Source organism: Ahaetulla prasina, chromosome 1 (assembly GCF_028640845.1).
Source record: "Ahaetulla prasina isolate Xishuangbanna chromosome 1, ASM2864084v1, whole genome shotgun sequence".
Lineage (NCBI taxonomy): Eukaryota > Metazoa > Chordata > Lepidosauria > Squamata > Colubridae > Ahaetulla > Ahaetulla prasina.
Window position 1 is genome coordinate 252,235,988 of NC_080539.1, and position 24,424 is coordinate 252,260,411.

Here is a 24,424-nt window from a genome sequence, read left to right on the forward strand (position 1 = left end):
AATTTTATTTATTTATTTATATCCTTCCTTTATCATTTTTATAAAGAATTCAAAGTGGCAAACCTATCATATTTAGAAAAAAATCTGTTTGTGTCTTAAACTCAGTGCTGATTCCTGGCAACTATTTGGACTAGTTCTTGCAGTTTTCTTGGCAAGGTTTTTTGGAAGTGGTTTGCCGTTGCCTCCTTCCTAGGGCTGAGAAAAAATAACTGGCCCAGGGTCATTCAGCTGGTTTTGTGCCAAAGGTGGGAGTAGGGCTCCTGATTTCTAGCCTGATGCCTTAACTATAGTACAGTACTTTGCCAAACTTGAATTAGTTGAATTAGTGAAAAATACAGATTTAGAGAAGGGTAAGGCATCATCAAGTAGCTAGAATGGCAAATAGTATGAGGAAGAGAAAATATGTAATTATGAATAGTTTCTGCCACCCCGTATAGATATTATTTTAAAAGATTTGTCATTACTAGCATTCTGCCTAGATACAATCAGAAAGGCAAGATAAACTGCTTGTTATTGTTGGTTCAATCTTCCTCTTAATTGTTTATTTAGTAATGATATATTGTTAGTGAAAGAGATCTCAATTTTTAATGTCTTATTATAGATAAGGTTGCTTCTGGGTTACACAGTGATCATATTCTGTAAACTCTAGCCAGTTCACAGATTTTATATTTAATAAGATACATTTTATTTCCCAATTGTATCTTCCAAAGGAGGTATATTACATTTCTTTAAAAATAAAGATATAATATTAAATATTTTTGTTTCATTTTCCTGTTTCCCAAAACACACTGAAAAATCTTATTACATCAATACATGGTTTGATGAGAAATATTATTTTTATGAAAGCAAAAATCCACAGTATAAATGGCACAACTTGGAGTGTAAAACACTGCAAACCTTAAATATGTCCCAGAGCTTCAAGTAGTCCTGTCACCAAGTTTTCACTATATCAACATTAGAAAGAGCAGTCTAAAAATCATTATTTTACCTCATTATTGCTGTAATACAAATTCATGGACTGTCCAAAGGCAACTTTAGCTTTTGATGCAAGATCTTCTAGCTTGATAGGTCTAGAAAACTGTAGGATTCTATAAAGTAGGATACAACTTTATTAGAAATAATCTACAGAAATTAAAGAAATTACAAATTATAATTATGAAAGTCCAATTTATTTTCAGTGCCATCTTGAAAAAAAGAAAAGGCAAACCACTTTTCCCAACAATTAAAGCACAGGAGCTGAAATTAATTGTAATGGAGAACCGAGCTCTCATTCCTTTCTTTGCCTCTGCAAACGAGTAAATAAAGGCTTATCCCTTTCCTTTCCTTCCAAAAGGAGAAATTTCAACTTCAATTATCCCAAGTCAATGACTACTGGTGGGCAAAACAGTATCTCAAAATATTGCACAGTGCAATAGCCAAATTATACCTTATTTCTTCACATTATAAGAGGAGACTAATGAACTAATTGACAGTAAAAAGATTATTTTGCTAGGCTTATACAAATTTCCAAGTATAGAAAGCCATCCTAGGAAGTGATCTACTTAAGAATTGCAACAAGTATAATGGGATAAACCAAGTTAAACTAAACTTTAATTTGCAACATTTTAATTCAGTCAAGTGTTCTAGGAATTAATTTCTATATTAAAAATAATTTGTACTATGTGGTTTACAATTTCATATGGAATATAATATACCTATATTTTAAAATTTGTTTGTCAGAATAACCTGAATCTTACTACATTTCTGTTGTAGTTTGAAGTTAATTATTAAGCCAATTAACCTCTTATGTAACCATCCTAGAAAATACTGTCTCTCTAGCTATCTAGTTATTTAACTATCTTGGATTGAAATAAAAACTTAAGAGATTGCAATGTGGCATATTATTTCATCTATTCTTTAAGCAGAAATTAAAAATAAAACAAAAATCCTCATACATTTAAAACACTTGCTTAGTGACAAAATTACAAAAGCACTGAACAAGGGGACTTAACGACAGGTCCTCAGAATTCCAGTCATCGCAGCATTCCCATGGTCACATGATCATGATTTCCAACATTCCCTGCCAGCTTCCCTGTAGCAAATCTAATGGGGGGAGCCTTAATAGAAGTCAAGTCACTCTTGCCGCTTTTTTACCTGCCTGAGCTCTGCCTGCCTCCAGCACATCCCTGCCACCCACTGACGCTCACCCACATTCTGTATGGCCTGCTTGCAACACCCTTCCCCATCATTTTCCTGTGCTCCATAGCACCTATTTGCGACAGGTTAATCTGCACTCAAGTACCTCCCTATGGCATTTCCCTGCCCTCCACTGCACCTGCCCACCTGCCTGCACTTCGGAGCCTCTGCCCATGGCATCCCTCATTTCGCCTCCTGGCCTGCTTGCCTAGGATTCCCAACTCTTCCCACTTGATTTGATTTGATTTATTAGATTTAATGACCCACACAGTCCTGGGGTTACTACGGTTACTGGGGCTGCTGGAACGGCCATTGCCGTTATGTTACATAGTTATGTAACATTGCATCTATGACTTGATTGTTTAAGTGATAGAAGCTCCTGAACCAACTGCAACCATAACCTGTGCAGGACTTTTTAAAAAATGGCTAATGGTTATGGTTTTCAAAGATTGATTAGGTAGTTTTAAATTAAGTCAAGATTCTATAAATTTATGAAACAGTGAAATTTTTTTAAAAGTTCTCATATTCAGAAAATAACAGAAATTTGCTAAAATGAATTGTTTACCTTTTTTCTCCTCGATGTTCAAATTTGACTCGTACATCATTCTGTAAGAGAATTATATAAACTTATTTATAGTGTTCAGTGGCACTGATAAAGGTGTCTTTTCCACAAGCTTATAAAAATATGTATCTGGAGGTAAGGATTGTATATGAATCTTCTCCAGTCTTTTGAAGCATTCTTAGTTATACTAGAACACATAGGAACACACAGAAAATAAACCGTAGCATATACTGCATGTATGTTTAAAATTTGTTATGTAATTTTAAAACCATTTCATTTTAATTTCTAAAATATACATACTACAAATCAATGTAAAAATTATAGGCAAATTTTTTTCACTATGGGCAAACACATTAGATGATTACCTGTTTTTTGGGTGAAGTTAACTTTCCCTTTCCCATTTCTTGAAGTGGCAAAGTAGGACGACTTGCCTTATGAAGAACTGCCAAATCCTGCATGATTGAATTCAAAGCTTGCTGTTCATCTATTTGAATAATAACGAAACAAGGAAATGTACTTGTCAAACTAAGTTTTTAAAAATCATAAACTAATCAATTAAGAAGCATAAATAGAATCTATGAATAGTTTGCATTGTAACTTTAAGAGCATTCATAATATGGATCTCAACAGCTTGATATTAGATAGTAACTCTGGTAGTGTTCCTTCCTTCAGTTATATTTTCTTCCAGCAACAATTGCATTTTATTCTATTCATATGTCATTTTAAAAAACTCCCATAGAGTTTTAATTAATCATCATTTACTATTTAAATTCAGTATTGGATTATTACATTCTCAGGCATATATTTGGAACTCACCCATAATGGCATCCAGCAAAACTGAATTTCAGAACAGTGCTCCCATTAGAATTCTTTTATTGCCTAAACAAATAAGAAGAAAAGATAAATGAAAATGAAATGAGACAGGTATGATAAAAGTATCATAGCCCAGATGAGGTTGAATTCCTCTTTGAAAAGCAGGTATATCACTATGAATCATCTTAACCAATGCTGCTTTTAATCAATCTTGATTGGGTTCACCAAACCCAGTAATTCCTGATTATGGTTTGTGTGTTCCAGAATCCTTCTTTTAAATCTTGCCATTATTATCTTATGTGACCTAGAAAACATACCTGTTATGTCTTTGCAACTGCTTCCCCCCCACACACACACCAATATGCAATTCCCAACTCTTCTCGCCTTTAGGAAAACTGTTAAGACCTGTCTCTTCCCCCAGATCTTGTAAGGTTATTATAGAATGGGAGTCCCACTATAGTTGTTTTGTTTTGATTCATCACCATTTTACATTTATATATTGTTCATTTATTGTTATATGGTGTTCTTTTTTTCTTATTTTTTAATTTATTGTTGTTTATGCGGTACACTACCCGGTCACACTATTTGAGTTAGGCAGGCTTATAAATCTTATAAATAAATAAATAAATAAATCCTCTCTTAAGATGACTTAAATTTACCATATGGGTTGGGTGACTTTTAAGAAGATAACAGCAGCTGGATAGGACACTGTTTGATTTATTATTTATGAAATGTGTATGCCATCCATCTCATTGTTTGAGAGAACTTTGGTGGTTTACAATGTATACAAAACATAAACATAAAAACAATTATAAATATAAAAGCAAATTAAAATTGCAGAGGAACTGTGAACAAATCATACCAATTCTGTCAGCCCCAGCTCTGTGATGGTACTTGGGGCCCCATTCGTGTGGGGAATTCTATTTTTAAAGCAGGCTCATTTTGTAGCCTGCTCCGGTCTCCCTTCCACTAGAAAGTTAGCTAGGTTATCCGTAGTCCATATATATCGACTGCATGGTATACCAAAAAGGGTTATATCAGATCAAGGCGTTCAATTTACTGCCTAGTTTTGGCAGGACTTCTTAACCAGAGTTGGGTCAATGCAAGGGTTGAGTTTGGCTTTCCACCCGGCAACCAATGGGGCTTTGGAATGAATGAATGCCATGATTGCAAGATACTTGCGCTGTTACGTAAGACATAGACAGGATGATTGGGCCGATCTCCTTCCATATGCCGAGGTTGCCTATAACAATGCCATATATAGTAGTACAGGGTTTACTCCCTTCCGAGTGGCTACGGGTAGGGAATTTGTTCTGATACCCAAATGTCCCTGGGTGGATCCTACAGATGCGGGAGTTAAAAAGTGGGTGGAGCAAACCCAGAGTGTCCGGCCGATCATACAGGAAGTGTTCCAATGGAAATACTTGAATTTAGGCCTTCCCAGTAAGAAACTGGGCCCCAATTATATAGGGCCATTTACCATTGAACAGATTATAAATCCAGTAATTGTCAGGCTACAGCTATCCCGATTATTAGGGAAAACCCATACTGTTTTTCATTGTAGCCTGCTAAGACCTGTAAAATCAGCTCAGATCAGAGGGGTCCCAGATGTACCACTGCCTCCCATTGACGGTAGCCTACAATATGAGGTAGAAGAAATATTAGACACCAGACTGCATAGGGGGTACTACAAAACCTCATTTTGTGGAAAGGGTCTGGTCTGAGGCTTCGTGGGTTCGGGAGGGTGATGAAACTGCCTGTCTCATTGCCAAGTACCACCATTGGTACCCAGACAAGCCGGGGCCTCTATTGTCTTAAAGCTCACTATTGCCTTATATTTTAGACACTGTCTCTCTGGTAGAGGGGGCCGCATGTCAGCCCCAGCCCTGCAGTGGATTCATGTGGGGATCGCTGTTCCGCTGCTGCACACTTTCGCCGATGATCCTTCCTGTGTGCCTGCTCTGCTGGGTCGTCAGCCCCAAGGCATGCCTCTCACTTCGACTGCCCAGCCGCATGCTAAATGACATCAGGGGCATGTACTGAAGCAGTTTCTCACAAACCATCACTTTAAGGAAAGACTGAGCAGTGCGGAACAACTGAAGCAGCTTGTGATGGATTGGGGAGGGAGAGGGAAAATACGGGTTAATTGGATAATTGAGTGACTGCACTGGGGTGGAGCTGTATGCTGCCTAAATAGTGATGGGGAGCATGGAGCGTCAGCTCCAACAAAGATTCCTTTCTGTAACACTTTAAGGTGGTCAATTAGTATATAAGGATATACATAATATAAGGATAAACAAACTTGGTTACTACTTTTGCGTGCTGAGGTTTTTTTCCAGTCTTTATGGAAGCTGACAAATTCTTCAATAGTTAAGACTATCTTGTCATTTTAAAGAGGCTCTGAGGAGTGATTCATAAAGCATATCATGGAATGTTTTGTTCAGCTCTATGAGAAAAGCTGATTTTGTATAAAAATACAAATAGCTCAGGCTGTTAAGAAGCCTGTTATTAGAACACAGTAGCCTACAATTACTGCAGGTTCAAGCCTGGCCCAAGGTTGACTCAGCCTTCCATCCTTTATAAGGTAGGTAAAATGAGGACCCAGATTGTTGGGGGGGCAATAAGTTGACTTTGTAAAAAATATACAAATAGAATGAGACTATTGCCTTATACACTGTAAGCCGCCCTGAGTCTTCGGAGAAGGGCGGGATATAAATGTAAAACAAACAAAAAAAATATGGCTGCCATAACACCAATTAACTATTATAAAAGGAAAACAGTAATTCTCCTCCTTCTTGCTCATAAACATTCATACTTTCAAACATATTCACCACAGACTGCCGTTTTAAAACATTTGTAATTGAACTTTAACACTAATAAAGCACATTGCCAACATGGTTATGATAAGGGATTATGGGACATGTGACTCAGATCTTGTAGGGTCCTAAATTGTTTATCTCTGATTTAGAAGATCAGAGTAATCCAGAACTGATCAAAGAAATAAGCTGCTTGAATAGAATTACCTTAAAGACCATATACAATACATGAACTGTTTATTCCTATCTTATATTGTGCTTTTAAAAATATTTTATGTCATGTATTTTTTCAGTGCCAGTTTTACACATACACAGACATCTGAAAGTCACTCTCTCTCAGCCCAACCCACATTACAAGGTTGTTGTGGGGAAAATAGAAAGAAGAAGAAATAGGTATGTTTGCCACCTTGAGTTATTTATAAAGAAAATGATAATAAGGCAGGATATAAAATAAATAAGATTCAATAAAATTACAGTGAAAATTATTTATTCCCAAAGGTCCTGCTGAATAATCCAACCTTCTTTGTGGAAAAGCATTAAGGCGAAGGTTAATTTAATATTTACAGGGAGGCTATTTCACATTATTAGTTATCTAATAGAAAAGCACCTGGCCACATTTATCACTCTAAAATGTGGGGTAAGTATGAGTTTCTTTTGTGATAAACTGTTGCTGGTTGGAGGAGTCAATCCTGAAGTTACCCTAGTGCCAACCATACACAGCTTTATAGGTTAATACTTGTACTCTGAATTGCACTTATATAGCTTTTCAGCAACTATTGCAGAGCCTTGTGCACAAGTATAATACACTCTTGGAGTTAACCTCTGCAGCAATAGCGCTACCACATTCTGCACTAATTTTATTTTTTCTGGATAGTCTTTAGAAGCTGCTCCATTTAGCCATTTGTGGTATGTTCAGGACTATCTTTTTCAATAAGAATTTACCCACTTATTTTGGGAGAAGGTCTTAACTATCCTATACTTCTATAATATCAGGGGAATTAAGCCAATAGAGGAGTCCCCAATCTCCAGCCTGCGGAAGGGTACTGTTAGGAACTGGGCCACACAGCTAGAGGTGAGCAGCAGATGTACAAACCCTACTGTAAACTGCACATGTGTGTGTGGGATCTCAGTTGCACACTCTTCCTCTCCCCCCTCCCCGCCCCTGGTCTGTGGAAAAATTGTCTTCCATGAAACTGATCCCTACTGCTAAAAAGATTGGGGGACAGAGAATGATTTACCATAATGGCACTAACTTTATGGAACAGCCTTCCTCTGGACATCAGAGGGGGTACACAATGCCTTCCAGAAAGCAGTGAAAATCAAGCTATTTCAGAATGGCTGAGTGGTTGAACTGTGATACTGAAGTTATTTATATGTATCTCTGTGATTATCATTAACCCATTTGTTTATTATGTCAACATGTTTATTCATTTGTGTACTGTGAGCCTTTGTTTACATGAGTACTTCAACCATTTTATTATTGCAGCTTATTTGACTTGATTATTTATGTGGCTTACAACATTTGATTTGGTTATGCTTATTGCAGATATTTTAATCATTGAATTAATGTACTACTAGATTTGGTGACATAAAAACTGAATAAAATCTTGAGTGCTACTTTACTCAATACATCAGTTATATTAAAAAGACACATCTTTCAGTAAAATAAAAAAGTTATGTAACTATACATACAACTGAATTGTAAACCAATATTTTCTTAATTTCATATTATATTCCATATGCATTATTAAACAAAGTAGTAAAGGCACTTGCATAATAAAATAAATAAATAAATAGTTTGCTAATTGTGCTATTATTAGTTTTGGTTTAGTATAATGTTTGAATGTATAAACTATCATTTATCACCTACTAGTCTATGGTTTACTCAGCAAATTATGGTTAAGCAAACTGTAGTCACCTTTTCTGAAATAGACTACACTTTAATAATAATAATAATAATAATAACAACAGAGTTGGAAGGGACCTTGGAGGCCTTCTAGTCCAACCCCCTGCCCAGGCAGGAAACCCTACACCATCTCAGTCAGATGGTTATCCAACATTTTCTTAAAAATTTCCAGTGTTGGAGCATTCACAACTTCTGCAGGCAAGTCGTTCCACTTATTAATTGTTCTAACTGTCAGGAAATTTCTCCTTAGTTCTAAGTTGCTTCTTTCCTTGATCAGTTTCCACCCATTGCTTCTTGTTCTACCCTCAGGTGCTTTGGAGAACAGCCCAACTCCCTCTTCTTTGTGGCAACCCCTGAGATATTGGAACACTGCTATCATGTCTCCCCTAGTCCTTCTTTTTATTAAACTAGACATACCGAGTTCCTGCAACTGTTCTTCATATGTTTTAGCCTCCAGTCCCCTAATCATCTTTGTTGCTCTTCTCTGCACTCTTTCTAGAGTCTCAGCATCTTGTTTACATCGTGGCGACCAAAACTGAATGCAGTATTTCAAGTGTGGCCTTACCAAGGCATTATAAAGTGGCATTAACACTTCATGTGATCTTGATTCTATCCCTCTGTTTATGCAGCCCAGAACTGTGTTGGCTTTTTTAAGCAGCTGCTGCACACTGCTGGCTCATATCTAAATGGTTGTCCACTAGGACTCCAAGATCCCTCTCACAGTTACTATTATTGAGCAAGGTACCATATCCGGTACCTGTGCATTTTGTTATTTTTGCCTAAATGTAGAACCTTAACTTTTTTCACTGTTGAATTTCATTTTGTTAGATAGCGCCTAATGTTCAAGTCTGTCAAGATCCTTCTGTAACTTGAGCCTATCTTCTGGAGTGTTGGCTATTCCTGCCAGCTTGGTGTCATCTGAAAATTTGATGAGTTCCCCATCTATCCCCTCGTCCAAGTCATTGATGAAGATGTTGAAGAGTACTGGGCCTAAAACAGAGCCTTGGGGTACTCCATGTGGATGTAATTCCATTGAGGCCTACACGTTGAGTGTGGTTGGTCAGCCAGTTACGAATCCATCTTGTGGTGGTGCTCTCTAACCCACATTTTTCTACTTCATCTAGTAGTAGGTTATGGTCTACTTTATCAAATGCTTTACTGAAGTCCAAGTAAATTATATCGACAGCATTCCTCTGGTCTACTAATTTTGTTGCTTTCTTGAGAAAGCTTTTTCTAATGTAAATTGTACAGAATTAATTTTTTTTTCAGTCCACTTATTATCTTTTCTCATCTTGTAGATTGTAGGCAAAAACAATAATATCAATTAAAATTCTTATATTTGCTGAAATATATATTTGCAATGCCACAGTGGAAATCCACTCAGATAAAGAAATTGACCATGGTCACAGTTCAATTAAAGCACTATATGAATATCAAGGAATCAAAACTGCCACCAGAGATTTTCTAGCCGGCAAATAAAAAATCTAAGCTTCAAAGATAGTTCACCTCATCAGCCAAGAGGCCAAGCAAACTGACATATAATAAACAGGTATTTAAAAGAGGAACTCCCAAATCTCTGAACAAATCTCTACCAGACATCAGGTAGAGTTGGCATCAGTTTTCCATGCCCCCATTATTTTCAGACTGAATTATTGTAATAATGTAGTGCACTGTACATTTGTCTACCTTTAAAGTCAATCTGAAAACTTCAATTTGTCAAAGAGAACTATTCAGGCACCAGAAGATCAAAAAAATGTTTTTCTCGCCCTAGATGACCTTCCACTGTTTGCCTATTTGCTTGCTCGCTCAATCAGAAGTGTCACGGGTGTCTCTTAAAGCTCTGATGCTACCCATATAAACATGTCTAAGCATTAAAGTCAGCATTAGAGTTGCAACTCCAGGTAGTCCTCACTTAACAACCAATTCACATGACTTGATGAAACTAATATTAGTTAGTTTCTAGAACTAGTTAGTTAGTTCTAGTTAGTTTCTAGAAACTAATATGAAACTAATATTAATCATAGCTTATCATAAATTAATTATAGCATATATGCATATACAAGTATATATACGTATATATGCCAAGACACTTCCAATTTTACGCGGGAGAAAACCCGAATAACCAAAGACCTACGTACAAACACCCGCGAAAACCTCAGAAAACAAATATACATATATACACATACACAGTGCTTTCAGAAAGTGTTCAGACTCCTTCAGTTTTGTCATTTTTGCTATACTTCAGCCTGATTCTACAGTTGTTGAAATTCATTTTTTCTCATTAATCTACACTCAGTACCCTATAATGACAAAGTGAACAATTTAAAAAATGTTTGTAAATTTATTAAAAAGAAAAAACTGAAATATCATATTGGTATAAGTATTCAGACCCTTTGCAACACTTGAAATTTAGCTCAGGTGCCTCCCAGTTCTTGATTGTTGCTGACATGTTTCTACACCACGATTGGAGTCTACCTGAGTTAAATTAAATTGATTGGACATCATTTGGGAAGACACATCCCTCTCTACAGAAAGCCTCACAGCTAACAATGTATACTGTACAGACCAAGAGCGCAGAGACAGGATTATTGCAAGGCACAAATCTGAGGAAGACTACAAAAAAATTTCTGCTGCACTGAAGGTTCCTAAGAGCCTCTATAATTCTCAAATGCAAGTAGTTTGGCACAACCAGGACTCTTCCAAGAACTGGTCACTCTGTCAAACTGAGCAATCAGAGGAGAAGAGCCTTAGTAAGAGAGGTGACCAAGAACTTGATGATTACCGTATATACCCGAGTATAAGCCGAGTTTTTCGGCACGTTTTTTGTGCTGAAAAACGCCCCCTCGGCTTATACTCGAGTCTACCCTTGCAGAGCCGACCCAGGGAGAGGGTTTTTTGCCCTCGGGAACAGCTGGGCCGGCAGGACGAGCCCAAATGCTGCCGGCATGCTTTGCCAGCTCGGCCGGCTCGTTTTGGGCGGCTGGCCTCCGGCGTTTTCTTCCGCCGCTTTTGATGGCGGCGGCGGTGGTCGGCGGAGGCGGGGCGGAGGGGGCGTTCGACATTTTCGCCCCCCTCTCATTCGTCCTCCTCTTGCCCGCGGTGGGGGCGGAGGGGGCGTTTGTCACCCTCGCCCTCCTCTCAGCCGAAATTGAGTGCGGCGGCAGTGGGGTGGGTGGGTGGGGAGGCCGCCGTGAAGTGCCGGCTGGGGGCCAGGCCAATCCCGGGCTCCCCCAGCCGGCACTTCACGGCGGCCTCCCCCCCCCTGCCGCTTCGCACTCAATTTCGGCTTTTCGGAGAGGAGGGCGAGGGTGACAAACGCCAAGGGGCGAGAAGAACTCTCTTTATTTGTTTGTCACTCTCGCCCTCGGAGGGGGCGGAGGGGGCGTTTGTCACCCTCGCCCTCCTCTCCGGAAAGCCGAAATTGAGTGGGAAGCGGCAGTGGGGTGGGTGGGGAGGCCGCCGTGAAGTGCCGGCTGGGGGAGCCCGGGAGCCAATCCCGGCCCCCAGCCGGCACTTCACGGCGGCCTCCCCACCCACCCACCCACCCCACTGCCGCCGCACTCAATTTCGGCTTTTCGGAGAGGAGGCGAGTGACAAACAACAGAGTTCTTCTCGCCCTTGGCGTTGTCACCTCGCCCTCCTCTCCGGCGAAATTGAGTGCGGCGGCAGTGGGGTGGGTGGGGAGGCCGCCGTGAAGTGCCGGCTGGGGGCCAGGCCAATCCCGGGCTCCCCCAGCCGGCACTTCACGGCGGCCTCCCCACCCCCACTGCCCCCTCGCACTCAATTTCGGCTTTTCGGAGAGGAGGGGGAGGGGGACAAACGCCCCCTCCGCCCCCACCGCGGGCAAGAGGAGGACGAGTGAGAGGCGAAATGTCGAACGCCTCCGCCTCCGCCGACCACCGCCGCCATCAGCGGCGAGCGCGAGGCCAGCCGCCGCCCAAAACGAGCCGGCCGAGCTGGCAAAGCATGCCGGCACTTCAATCCCGGCTCCCCAGCCGGCACTTCAATCGGGCTCCCCAGCCGGCACTTCACGGCGGCCTCCCCACCCACCCACCCACCCCACTGCCGCCGCACTCAATTTCGGCTTTCGGAGAGGACGGCGAGTGTGTCAAACGCCAAGGGGCGAGAAGAACTCTCTTTATTTGTTTGTCACTCTCGCCCTCCTCTTACTCGTCCTCCTCTCGCCCTCGGAGGGGGCGGAGGGGGCGTTTGTCACGAATACATCCCAATAAAATGCAAAGGTTTCAAAGCATGTTTTGGAAAAGCAGCGAGGGATGGGGGGAGAATGCTGCCTTGAATGTGTAAAGAAACGTGGAAAACTCCAACTACAGTATAAAAAAAACATTTGCACTCAGTACTTTTTATTTTATTTTATTTTTGCCAAGTTTTCCTAGGGTTTTTTTCCCCTCTTATGGAAGTTGGGGAGGTGGGGAGAAAGAGGTGAAAAAGAAAAGCCTCTTGGAAAGCGGAGAAATACGGCAAGAACAAACAATTTCTCCCCCCGAGAGGGGGGCAGGAGGAGGAGGAGGAGGAGAGATGGGGGCATTGCAAGCTAGGGTGGGAAGAAGGAGGAGGAAGAAGAAGGGAGGCAAAAGAAACCGACCCTCGCGCAGATCAGCAAATTAGCTTTCCTTCTCCAAACCAATTTTTTAAAAACCCGTTCTACCCAGAGCAAATGGCAAATAAGCAGCCCGTTTTGAGTCTGATTATTGTTTCATGGTGGTTGCCCTCTCTGATCTCCTTGTACATGACAAGGCACCTCTAACCCAGCGCTTTGTGTTTGTTATTGGTAATTCTCCTCTCCCTTCTTCCATTGGCGTCCTCTCCTTCCTTTCCGAACGGGCGGGCGATTTACCTTCTCTGCCTCTTTTATTTTCCTGGAGGGGGAGGTGTATTCCTAAGGATGCCTTCAGTGCGGGGGAAGGAGCCGATCCATGGAGGGGAGGGGGGCGACGCTGCCGAGAAGCCGCTGCTTACAGAGAGCGAAAGAGCCAGGGAGACCTTGGCATAGGTGGGCGGCTGGTGTAAGGCAGGGCAGAACCTTCGACCCGCAAGGATCCCGGGAGGTGGGGGACGGAAGAGAGGCAGAGAAGGAGGGAGGAAGGAAAAGAAAAGAAAAGGGGAGTGAAAATAAGAGCAGTCCGAGCAATAAATAAATATTGCTGGGCTGCTTTCCAAAAATCCTCAGCACGGAACTAAAAGTTGCAAGTGTTTTGTGAGTTCAAACAGTCCCTTCCAGACTAACACGTTTCATTAAAAGATACAAAGTTTGGTAAACTGAAGCTCGCTCTGTCCAATGCAAAAAAATCATCATCATCATATAATAATAATAATAATGATAATAATAATAATAATAATAATGATGATGATAATGATAATAATGATAATGATAATGATAATAATAATAATAATAATAATAATAATAATAATGATGATAATGATAATAATGATAATGATAATAATAATAATGATGATAATGATAATAATGATAATGATAATAATAATAATAATAATGATGATGATGATAATGATAATAATAATAATAATAATAATAATAATAATAATAATGATAATAATGATAATGATAATAATAATAATAATAATAATGATGATGATGATGATGATGATAATGATAATAATAATAATAATAATAATAATAATAATAATAATAATAATAATAATATTCAGCCGTGCTTCGCTTTGATGGCAGCCTGACGTAAAATGGGGGGCAGGGGGATACATACACGGTTAGGGAAAAATAACAAAACAATGTTTTGGGCTCAATTGCAGTCTTAAATTGAGGACTACCGGTACTTGCAATTTGAACCTTATTGGACACTTCATTCCTGGAGGGTTTTTAAAGAACAGACTGGACAATCCTTTGTCTGAAACAGTATAGGATCTCTTGCTTGAGGAGTGGGGACTGGACTAGAAGATCACTGTTAGTTTGGGATATGTTCAGAGCCCACACATCTGATGACATAAAAAAATTGGCAAAGTCATCTCAAGTCACTTTGGCCGTTATTCCAGGTGGGCTTACATCTGTATTGCAGCCCCTAGATGTCAGTTTAAATAAACCTTTCAAGGACCATGTGCGAAGGATGTGGCATGAATGGATGACATCTGGTCAAGCTCGTCTGACAAAAGTTGGAAATCTGAGAAAGCCAGACATAGAACTAATAGCACAGTGGGTTCGTGATGCATGGGAAGATATTCCAGAGGACATGGTGCAACGTGCCTTCAAGAAATGTGGCATTAGTAATGCTATGGATGGCAGTGAAGACAGCGCATTGTATGAGAGTGACAGCAGTGATGATGACGACTGTGAACTCAGTGATGGCGACAACGTATATGCGGATAACATCACAGAAGCTGAAGTAGCTGAAGCTCTGTTTGGGCAAACAGATGATGAGGAGGAGAACTCCAGTTTTGAGGATTTTAGCTCGTTAGCTTGGTTGCTGTTACTTTTAAAGATACTGTATTTTTGATACCATATTCTTTTTGGGGACCCCCTTTTGCACTTTTATTGTTTTTCGTTCAAATAAATATTCATGTTATTTTACTTGGCTCTATCTTTATTTTTTACATTGACCAGTAGCTGCCTCATTTCCCACCCTCGGCTTATACTCGAGTCAATAGTTTTTCCCAGTTTTTGTGGTAAAATTAGGTACCTCGGCTTATATTCGGATCGGCTTATACTCGAGTATATACGGTACTCTGATTAAGCTCCAGAGATCCTGTGTGGAGATGGGACAATGTTCCAGAAGGACAACCATCACGGCAGCCCTCCAATGATCAGGGCTTTATGGCCAAGTGACTAGACAGAAGCCTCTCCTCAGTGCAAAACACATGAAAGCTCGCTTAGCTTTTGCAAAAAAGCACTTGAAGGAGATTGTGAGGAACAAGATTCTCTGGTCTGATGAAACCAAGATTAAACTGTTTGGCCTCAGTTATAAATGTTACGTTTGGAGGAAACTAGGCACTGTTCAACATCTGTCCAATATCATCCCAAAATTAAAGCATGCTGGTGGCAGCATCATGGTATGGGGCAGCAGGGACAGAGACTGGTCAGAGTTGAGGGAAAGCTGAATGGAGCAAAGTACAGGGATATCCTCAATGAAAACCTGTTCCACAGTGCTCAGGACCTCAAACTGGGTCGGAGGTTCACTTTCCAACATGACAGTGATCCTAAGCACACAACAAAGCAACACAGGAGTGACTTAGGGACAACTCAATGAATGTCCTAGAGTGGCCCAGCCAGAGCCCTGACTTGAACCCTATTGAACATCTCTGAAGGAACCTGAAAATGGTTCTCCATTGACGGTCACCCTCCAACCTTACTGAACTTCAGAGGATTTGCAAGGAAGAAAAGAATCCCCCAATCCAGGTCTGCAAAGCTTGTCACGTCATACCCAAAAAGACTGTAATTGCTGTCAAAGGTGCTTCATATTGAGTGAAAGGTCTAAATATTGATGCCAATGTGATACTTCAATTTTTTTTTTAATAAATATATTTGTTGTTGTTAGTTGCAAAGTCGTGTCCGACCCATCGCGATCCCATGGACAACGTTCCTCCAGGCCTTCCTATCCTCTACCATCCTCTGGAGTCCATTTAATCTCACACCTACTGCTTCAGTGACTCCATCCAGCCACCTCATTCTCTGTCGTCCCCTTCTTCTTTTGCCCTCAATCTTTCCCAGCATTAGGCTCTTCTCCAGTGAGCCCTTCCCTCTCATTAGGTGGCCAAAGTATTTCAGTTTCATCTTCAGGATCTGGTCTTCTAAAGAGCAGTCAGGGTTGATCTCCTCTAGAACTGACTTGTTTGTTCGCCTTGCAGTCCAAGGGACTCGCAGGAGTCTTCTCCAGCACCAGAGTTCAAAGGCCTCAATTCTTTGGCGCTCAGCCTTTCTTACGGTCCAACTTTCACAGCCATACATTGCAACTGGGAAAACCATAGCCTTGACTATACGCACTTTTGTTGGCAGGGTGATGTCTCTGCTTTTTAGTATGCTGTCTAGATTTGCCATAGCTTTCCTCCCAGGAGCAAGCGTCTTTTAATTTCTTGGCAATTTTATACACACAAACATAGTCCTTGACTTCTGACCACAATTGAGCCCAAAATTTATGTTGCTAACTAAAACATTTGTTGAGTTTTGCCCCATTTTATGACCTTTCTTGCCATAGTTGTTAAGAGAATCATTGCAGTTATTAACAACATGGTTGTTAAGTGAATCTGGCTTCTCCATTGACTCTGCTTGTTAGAAGATCACATGACTCCTGGACACTGCAAAGGTCATAAAAATAAACCAGTTGCTAATCATCCATATTTTGATCATGTGATCAAACACACACACAAACACACATATATATATACATATATATGCCTAGTTTCAAACCGTAACACTTGATTTTCTAAGAATAACCATAATTGAGTTTTATCATAGTGCTGTATCAGGATAACAATAAATTGTCATTAAGTAGAGGAGAAAACTATAAACATCTTCCAATTATATTAAAGAATGCATGTAATGCTTATGATTTGTTCATACTGTACATAATCAAGTGTACTGTGAGGTCATGTGATAACTGGCAAGTCATGAACTTTTGCCAAGATCAATATGTGAAACAGTTCTCCAAAATCTTAGGACCATTAACTTCCAGAAATCTCTGCCAATTTTCAGCTGCCAGGCACCTAGTTGGGGAAGGGTGCTATAAACATATAAGCTCTTTTACTTTTGTAGTTGTTTACTTGACTAAGGTAAGCAGGAATAAGCTAATTGTGTTGGCTTCATTTTCAGTTGTGCTATTACATCAATAAGGAAGAAGTAATATAAAAGAAAGTCAGGATAACATTTTGCAGCTTGTTTCAAATCATAAAAATAGACAAAAGGATATTCTTGTCTGAAGAAATGTAAGATATATCCGTTTAGCAGATATTGTTTAGGATGAAAAAGAGGAATACAATATATTGCATACCATATTTGCTGTTTTAATGTACAGAGTTAACTTTGCAAAAGAGTTGTTCAGAATACTCACAGAAAATATAAGCATATAAATATGGAATATATATTTTAACATGATTTAATCATATTTTATAATATAAAATGGAACTTAAAACAATTATGTAGTATATAACTGTTCAGTAGGTTTTGAGATATGGTGGTAGTAGGGATTGCTATGAGGGCTCCTCTAGCACAGTAGTCCCCAAGCTTTCTGGCTCCATGGACTAATGGTGACAGCAGGAAGGGGTGAGAGAGGATGGTTTTGTTTGAGCATGTGCCATTTGCACAACTGGAGCTTTGCACACTTCCACGTTTGCCCCCCACTTGTGCAGCCTGGTTCTCAATGGGCCACAACCTGGTATCAGGCTGCAGACTAGGGGATTTTGCAGACTAGGGGATACCACAACCTGGTACCAGGGCTGCAGACTGGGGATTCCTGCTCTAGCATACTATGTGGTATTATTTTTCCACTGAGCCTTGATAACTGGTCTCAAGGGTTAACTGTTGCTGGCTTATTCTCTTATGCCTCGCATCTACTGCTGTGCTTTATAATAGAGGACGTTGAAGTGACATTCCAGGTTCAAATATTGACTGCACATCCAATTCTTCTAGGTCTTCTTGAATCAGGGTTGTAATGTATAATTCATCTATCTCAAGTTGTGAGAGCAGCTTTCTCTTCACTTATGCTGAAGCATTGGGTAACTAACTATTTCTCAAATAGTGTATATGTAGGTCTTCTGACCTTCCATAGTTTCTTCATATGTTTTAAACATCCTATCTCATCAGGTTGTAGTAGCATTCCACCAATTTCAAGTTCTGCTCTATTGTCCATGTATCGCTTATTCCAGTAGCCCATTTATGGTCAGATTGTCCTGGTTCTCCAATATCTGATGTGGACCTTATTAATACAGGTGACATCCAAGCCAGCATGATTCTTAGTTTGTGTCACAGTCATATCCAGGGTAGGTAGGTGTTAGGGGGTCTTTGCCAAAGGAACCTCCTTACTGATAAGCAACCTCACATTACAGATAATCCTAAATTACAACCATCCGTTTAGCAACTGTTCAGTTACATCACTGAAAAAAGTGATTTATGACCAATCCACACACTTATGACATTTATTTATGATGGTTGCAGCATCTCAAGGTCATGTGATCGCTGTTTGTGACCTTTCCATATGGCTTCTGACAAGCAAAGTCAAGGGGAAAGCTGGGTTTGCTTAACGACTACATGATTAACTTAATAGCTGCTTTGAATCGCTTAAGTATTGTTGCAAAACAGATGGTAAAATTGGGTTCAATTTGTTTAACTATCTTGTTTAACATCGGAAATTCTGGTCCTAATTGTAGTCGTAAATTGAGGACTATTTGTATAAGCCAAATACTTTTGTCTGAATGCTCAACATTATTGCTCTTTTTCTCCTAACTGTAAAAAAGTTATCTTGAATATTGCCTAAATTTGATAATATTGACTTCAAAAGAATAAATTAGTGCAAATTGGGCAGAAATATTGCTGATTAGTAAAAAGCTACTGGCTTTTTTTCTATCTGGGATGGCACCTGCTCTGAAACAACTTACATTTTGCAGAGAAAGATTTAGGATGCTTTCATCTTACTCTATTTTAGAAGAGTAATGAGGAGAGAGGCCTACATGTGTGCCCATTTATGGGACAACCTGATTATATAACAGTTACCTATACCCTGCTTACACTAGGACTACTACAAAGTACTCTCCTCAAAGAGCACTGAAATTTTTGCAGCAAAATATGGTAGCTGCTTAGCTATACCTAGACAGTATTAATATCACATTGCATATTTATTAAAAGACCTCTGGTAGCTACTGACTGCTTTCTGGACTAAATTTCACATGCTGGTTTAACCTATAAAACAATTTATGGCCTGATTATCTGAGGATTGTACTGGTTTGTAAAACATTTTAATGTTACAATCTGGCAGGGGAAGCCCTTCTAAAGAGCTACCAGCTTGTATAGGCCTACTTATAATTACCAAAACTAGTATCAATTACTTTATATGTTAATCTATGAAGACAGTTACTTGATAAAAAAACCACCTATGTTAAAGTGCACATTATGAAGTGTAGATACTGTTTGCATATTTATTCCAGGTAGCAAAAGTGTACCAACATGTTATTTTTAAATTAATTTTCCTAGGTATACTTTTTTAAAAAAATCTTAAAATCTTCTGGTAGACTCTTTTACCATGAGAGTATGAGAAAGGAACCTGAAATATAAATATCTTTAAAATGTGGTCAGCATCTCTAGACTTTGATCCTCAAACCCACAATGTTATGGCAAACTTGGAAGAATTTGCTTGCCAAGCAAAAGCGGAAGCCAGAGAAATTCCTTGCATGTATTTCCACATTTCACAACGCAGGGCAAAAGAAACCCAATGTTCATTTTTCCGTTTACAAATATGCAGTGATGGGCAACACTTCTAAATCTGGGGACAATCTATCAAGCAGATATCCCCAGAGACTGTATGCTTCAAATAATACATGGAGAAAAGCAGTTAAAAGCACAAATCATAAACAGCACAATTTATATAAAACCAGTATTCACTGGCAGTATCATGAAACCACTTAAGCAAATATAACCTTTTCTACTTGTAATCTGTTTTCCAAAATCACTCAGAGAAACTTTATTAGTCAAGATCACCATCAAAATCGACCAGAGTACAGTTCTTGTGGATAATCTTCATTATACACCCAAAATATCTCTCACAGTAGTTTATAACACTGTTGAGCCTTAATTTTAATGTTTCTATATCTTGTTTTTAAATTAATAAATTGAATTCCATCTCCTTTCATGATGGATTAAACATTCTTCCTCAAATACTCAAAACCACCTGCAGATCACCAAAGGTGCTTTTTCAAGAGGCAACTGCAGATAATCAAACATTAAAAATCGTTATTTCTTGGTACAACAGCCCACAATTCTCTCAGAATATATTATGTATAAATCAGCAGGACACAGGAGGCAGGGAAAACATGCAGGGCATTTCCAAAACAAAATGTGATTCTCATATAAATAGGGTCACTTATATACTATTATTAACGGTTGAAAGCCAAGCCTATACCGACATTGCTTTCTCCTCCATTTAGTAGCGGAGTTTGATCTCAATTATGACACATAAAAAAATGTACGTGCAAGATATACCTGGGCAGGACTTTTGACACCTATATTTATTGAGAAAGACGTTGGGAGTGAGCAAAGCAGGACTGCTTCCTCATACCAAACACCCCCTCCCCCAAGTATAAGTCAGCTAGCTCATGTAGTCCCCTTCCCCTTTCTTTTCAAGCAACGCAAGCGAACCTCGATCTTTTTCCCTCAAATCTTTTCCCCTCAAATCACAACTCAGGCGACTTCCTACCCTCAGAATCCGCGGTTGCTCCTGCAATCCAAAGCTGATACCTGCGGAAGGCGGCGACAGCCCATAAAACCACCATCCTTGGCGCCCCTCAGCGCACCAACCTCCCCAGGCCGTCTGCTTTGCTTCTAAACGCCCCCCCACCCGCCGCGCTTTTCATCAGGCGCCGGAATCGGTGCCCCCCCCCACCGCAGCTCGTCGCGCGCACCCGCCCCCCCACACCGTGCGCACACACATACAAGCGTACGCGCGCACACACCCCCCCCAACGTACCTGTGGGGCAGAATTAAGGCGCGCGAGTGGGGGGGGGGGAGAAAGGAAGGAGTAGAATTCCCCCAGACTGGAGGCTTCGGGCCCAAGCCGCCGAGGGAGAGGGGTGATGGTCCAGGTTCTCGATTTTCACCGGAGACCCGAGATGCTCCTTGGCCCTGCCGCGTGAAGACGGGAGGATGGCGTTGAAAGGGGGAGACGGGGAGCAGGCCCGGCGGCCCCTCGCCCCACAGGAAAGCGAACGCTGCAGGCTGCGTGAGGGTACGGTCGCAGAGAAAAGGCGGCGGCTGAAAGACCCGGGCACTCCCGCGGGCGAGGGGCAGGGGGAAGGATACCACAGCTGCCCCCCCACCCCGCGGCCGTCACCTTATCCAGCCAGACCTTCTTCTCTCCCTGCCCCCTCCAGGTTTTTTTTTTCCCCCTCCAGAGCTCCGCCTCCTTCACGCAGAAACCCGTGACACCGAACCCGGCGGCGACGTCAACGTCATTCGCGCAAGCGCGCGCCTTTCTATTTCCCATGTTCCGACGCCTCGGCTTAGAGACAACGTTTTCAAGGAAGAGGAAGGACTGGCGCGGGCCGACCATTGGAAACCCCCGTCGCCTTAGAAGCGCCTTCAACTACAACTCCCGGCAGCCCCGCGAAAGAGCGAGGAATGCTGGGAGTTGTGGTTTAATAAGCTTGAAGAATGCAGATATCCCCTACTCTTCGGCTAGGAGAATGCGTGTACATGGAATATATTATACACACATATTCACACACGTGCAATATATAAATATTATATTATGAAATATGTAATGCTTAAGTTATATGACTTAATAAAGCATTTTGCAGACATGGTTTTGTCTGAAAAGCAGCAGCAGCGCTATGCTTCCCAGTAAAATCATTTTACGGTACAGTTTGCATCCTGGAATAACCCACCGATATATTCCGGGTTCCTCTAGATGGCAGCGCTACAACAGACCACGCTTAGAGTAATGCCCGTTGTGCTCAAGTAATTTTTCTGAGCTAACATCTGATCGCGAACCTTGAATCTCTGAACCAGAACAGAACAGAACAGAATAGAATAGAATGCTGAACTAAAATCTACAAAGAGGACCCTTGCGTAGGTCTTTGGAGATTCAAGGTGTTGTAGGATGTAGTGCAGAGCCATAACAGCATCATCTGTTGATCTATTTGTTCGGTATGCAAATTGCAGGCGGTCTAACAGTGGATCCCTGATGGTTTTCAAGTGGGACAGCACTAGCCTTTCAAAGGTTTTCATGACTACAGATGTTAGAGCAACTGGTCTGTAGTCATTCAGTTCCTTGATGGTGGATTTCTTCGGCACCGGGATGATAGTATAGCATTTGAAGCAAGAAGGGACATAGCACATCTCTAGTGATTTATTGAAGACGGGTGAAGATGGGGGCCAATTAGTTATCTTGTCTGGGCCTGGAGCTTTTCCTGGCTTTTGTCTGTGAAATAGGTCCTGCACTTCCTTTTCTGTGATCACTAGGGGTTGTAAACCCAATGGGATGGCTTGTAGGAGGCTTGGCTGTTGTTATGTGTCTGAGATGGGGGTTGTGGAGATAGGTGGCTGTAGTTTTCTTTCAAACCTGCAGTAAAACACATTCAGGTCATCTGCCAGTTGTTGATTTCCTTCAGCCTGGGAAGCAGGTTTGCCATAGCCAGTGATATTTTTAACATGTTTGCTGTTTTTTTTCTTCTAAGAAGCAGCGGTCATGAAAACAATAAAAATAAATATTAAGGCTTCCGGGTGGCGCCACCCTCCTCGTTGGGTGCTAATTTATGGCACTCCGCATTGAATATGGTAGAAGCCGGATTTAACAACTGATCCCGGCTTCATTTCTCTCTCTGGTTGAAAGAGAGAGACAGAGCAAGGGGGAGGATTTGGGTAGATTCTCCTAGGGGCTTTGTTTTTGTAATACAAAGCCCTGAACGGTCGAATCCCCTTATTTACCCCTCCCCCACCTCCAGTATTCTCTGCGCTCCTGAAAAAGCAGGAAAAGAGGAGGGTGTCCACTTCTGCTAACAATTGATTTCTTTTTGTGGATACGAAAAGCAGGCGGAAGAGTGTGAGGAACAATTATTGGTTTGCAAGTATTTTTGATTTTCTGACTTCCTCCCCCCCTTCAGTTTCGTTTTAGAGAAACTGAAAGCAGAGCGATACATCAAAGGAGCTTTGCTGTTGAATCGAAACTGAATGGAGATTTTATCTTATTGTGTTTGACTGTGGACTGTTGGATTATATTACGCTGTTTAAGTACGTTACAAGGGGATTCTCAGCAGGAATTTTGTTATGGAGGTTCTTTCAGAAGAATGGGTTCGGGACGTTATACAGGACTACACAGAAAGAATGTATTTAATTATTCAAAAATACAAATTGATAAAAAATGGGGACGTTTTGGATGAGAGTTTGGAGCAAATTAACCAGTGCAATTATTCGGAAAATGGAATGGAGGATATACAAATAAAAGTGGATAAATATGAAGATTTGATCGTGAAGAAACAAGGTGATCTAAAGAAGTTTTCTTTAAACAGTTTGGATGAGTTGCCTGAATTTGTGCTACAGGAGATTGTTCCTCAAATGGAAAAGACTCACAAGCTTAATGTTTCCCAAGAGTTCTCTTTTTGGACTGATGGAATATCGGCAGTAATTTTTGGATTTCTGGACATAAGGAATTACTAGGAAATATTGTGATTGACTTTTAAAAGGAGCAACGAAGGAAAGACAGAGATTAATGCACCAAAAAATGGCAAGAGACAAAAGTATTATTTTTGAAACAAGGTTTTTAAAATATTAATAGACAAAAATATTAGTGTCCCGAAGGCAATTTGTGATTATAAAAGACTAGATATTTGGATATACTGGACTTTGACGAGGAAGGACTAAAGTTGAATAGATATTGTAATTAATTAAATAATATTGTAATTTTCTCTATTGAAATTTTATAAATTTTATAATCTGTTGTATTGAATTTTAAATAGAATATTCTTGAAAGATCTTATGTAAGAAGGACTTGGGGGGGGGAATTATATGGTTATATGGTTATAGAAGTTATAAGGGAGATATTCTCTGAACTGGATTGGATTTTTATGCTTTAGCTGGTTTTAAATATTTTAGGAATAATTTGTTTTACTGATTTATATATTTTATTACTGTTTATTGTTAATTTTTTGAAGGATTTGGTTATGTAAGGAGGAAGTCAGAGTTAGAGAGGGAGAATTGGTATAATAGTTTTGGGGAAAAATTTTTTTTTAGCATATGTTTGTTTTATTTTTAACTATACCTTGTGTTTCTTCCGGGAAGCCAGGGGGGAGGGGGGAGGGGGTTTGTGAAGGGAGAGGGGTTGGTGGGAAAGGGGGAAAAAAATTTTTTGTAAAACTTTTTGAATAAAAAAAAAAAAAATAAATATTAAAAAATATTTTAATATATTTTAAAAATAAGCCATTTTAGCATTGCTAGCTTTGGTCAATGCCACCTTGACTTAGAGG

The 24,424-nt window shown here is 40.3% G+C and overlaps 1 protein-coding gene across 2 annotated transcripts in view; it reads right to left on the bottom strand.

Annotated features, from left to right (window-relative positions):
* MAP3K2 (mitogen-activated protein kinase kinase kinase 2) overlaps positions 1–21,665 on the bottom strand; it is a 51,440-nt gene extending 29,775 nt beyond the window's left edge. The window contains exons 1-5 of one of the 2 annotated variants that reach the window (XM_058195897.1): positions 20,932–21,665; positions 3,554–3,616; positions 3,103–3,221; positions 2,741–2,781; positions 989–1,088 (exon numbers count right to left, since the gene is read on the bottom strand). In XM_058195897.1, coding sequence (XP_058051880.1) covers positions 989–1,088; positions 2,741–2,781; positions 3,103–3,221; positions 3,554–3,557 — 264 coding nt within the window. In that variant the 5' untranslated portion in view covers positions 3,558–3,616; positions 20,932–21,665. Of the gene's footprint in view, positions 1–988; positions 1,089–2,740; positions 2,786–3,102; positions 3,222–3,553; positions 3,617–20,931 lie in introns of those variants that run through there. The other variant, XM_058195904.1, reaches the window with a different exon arrangement.
* Positions 21,666–24,424: the final 2,759 nt, after the last annotated feature.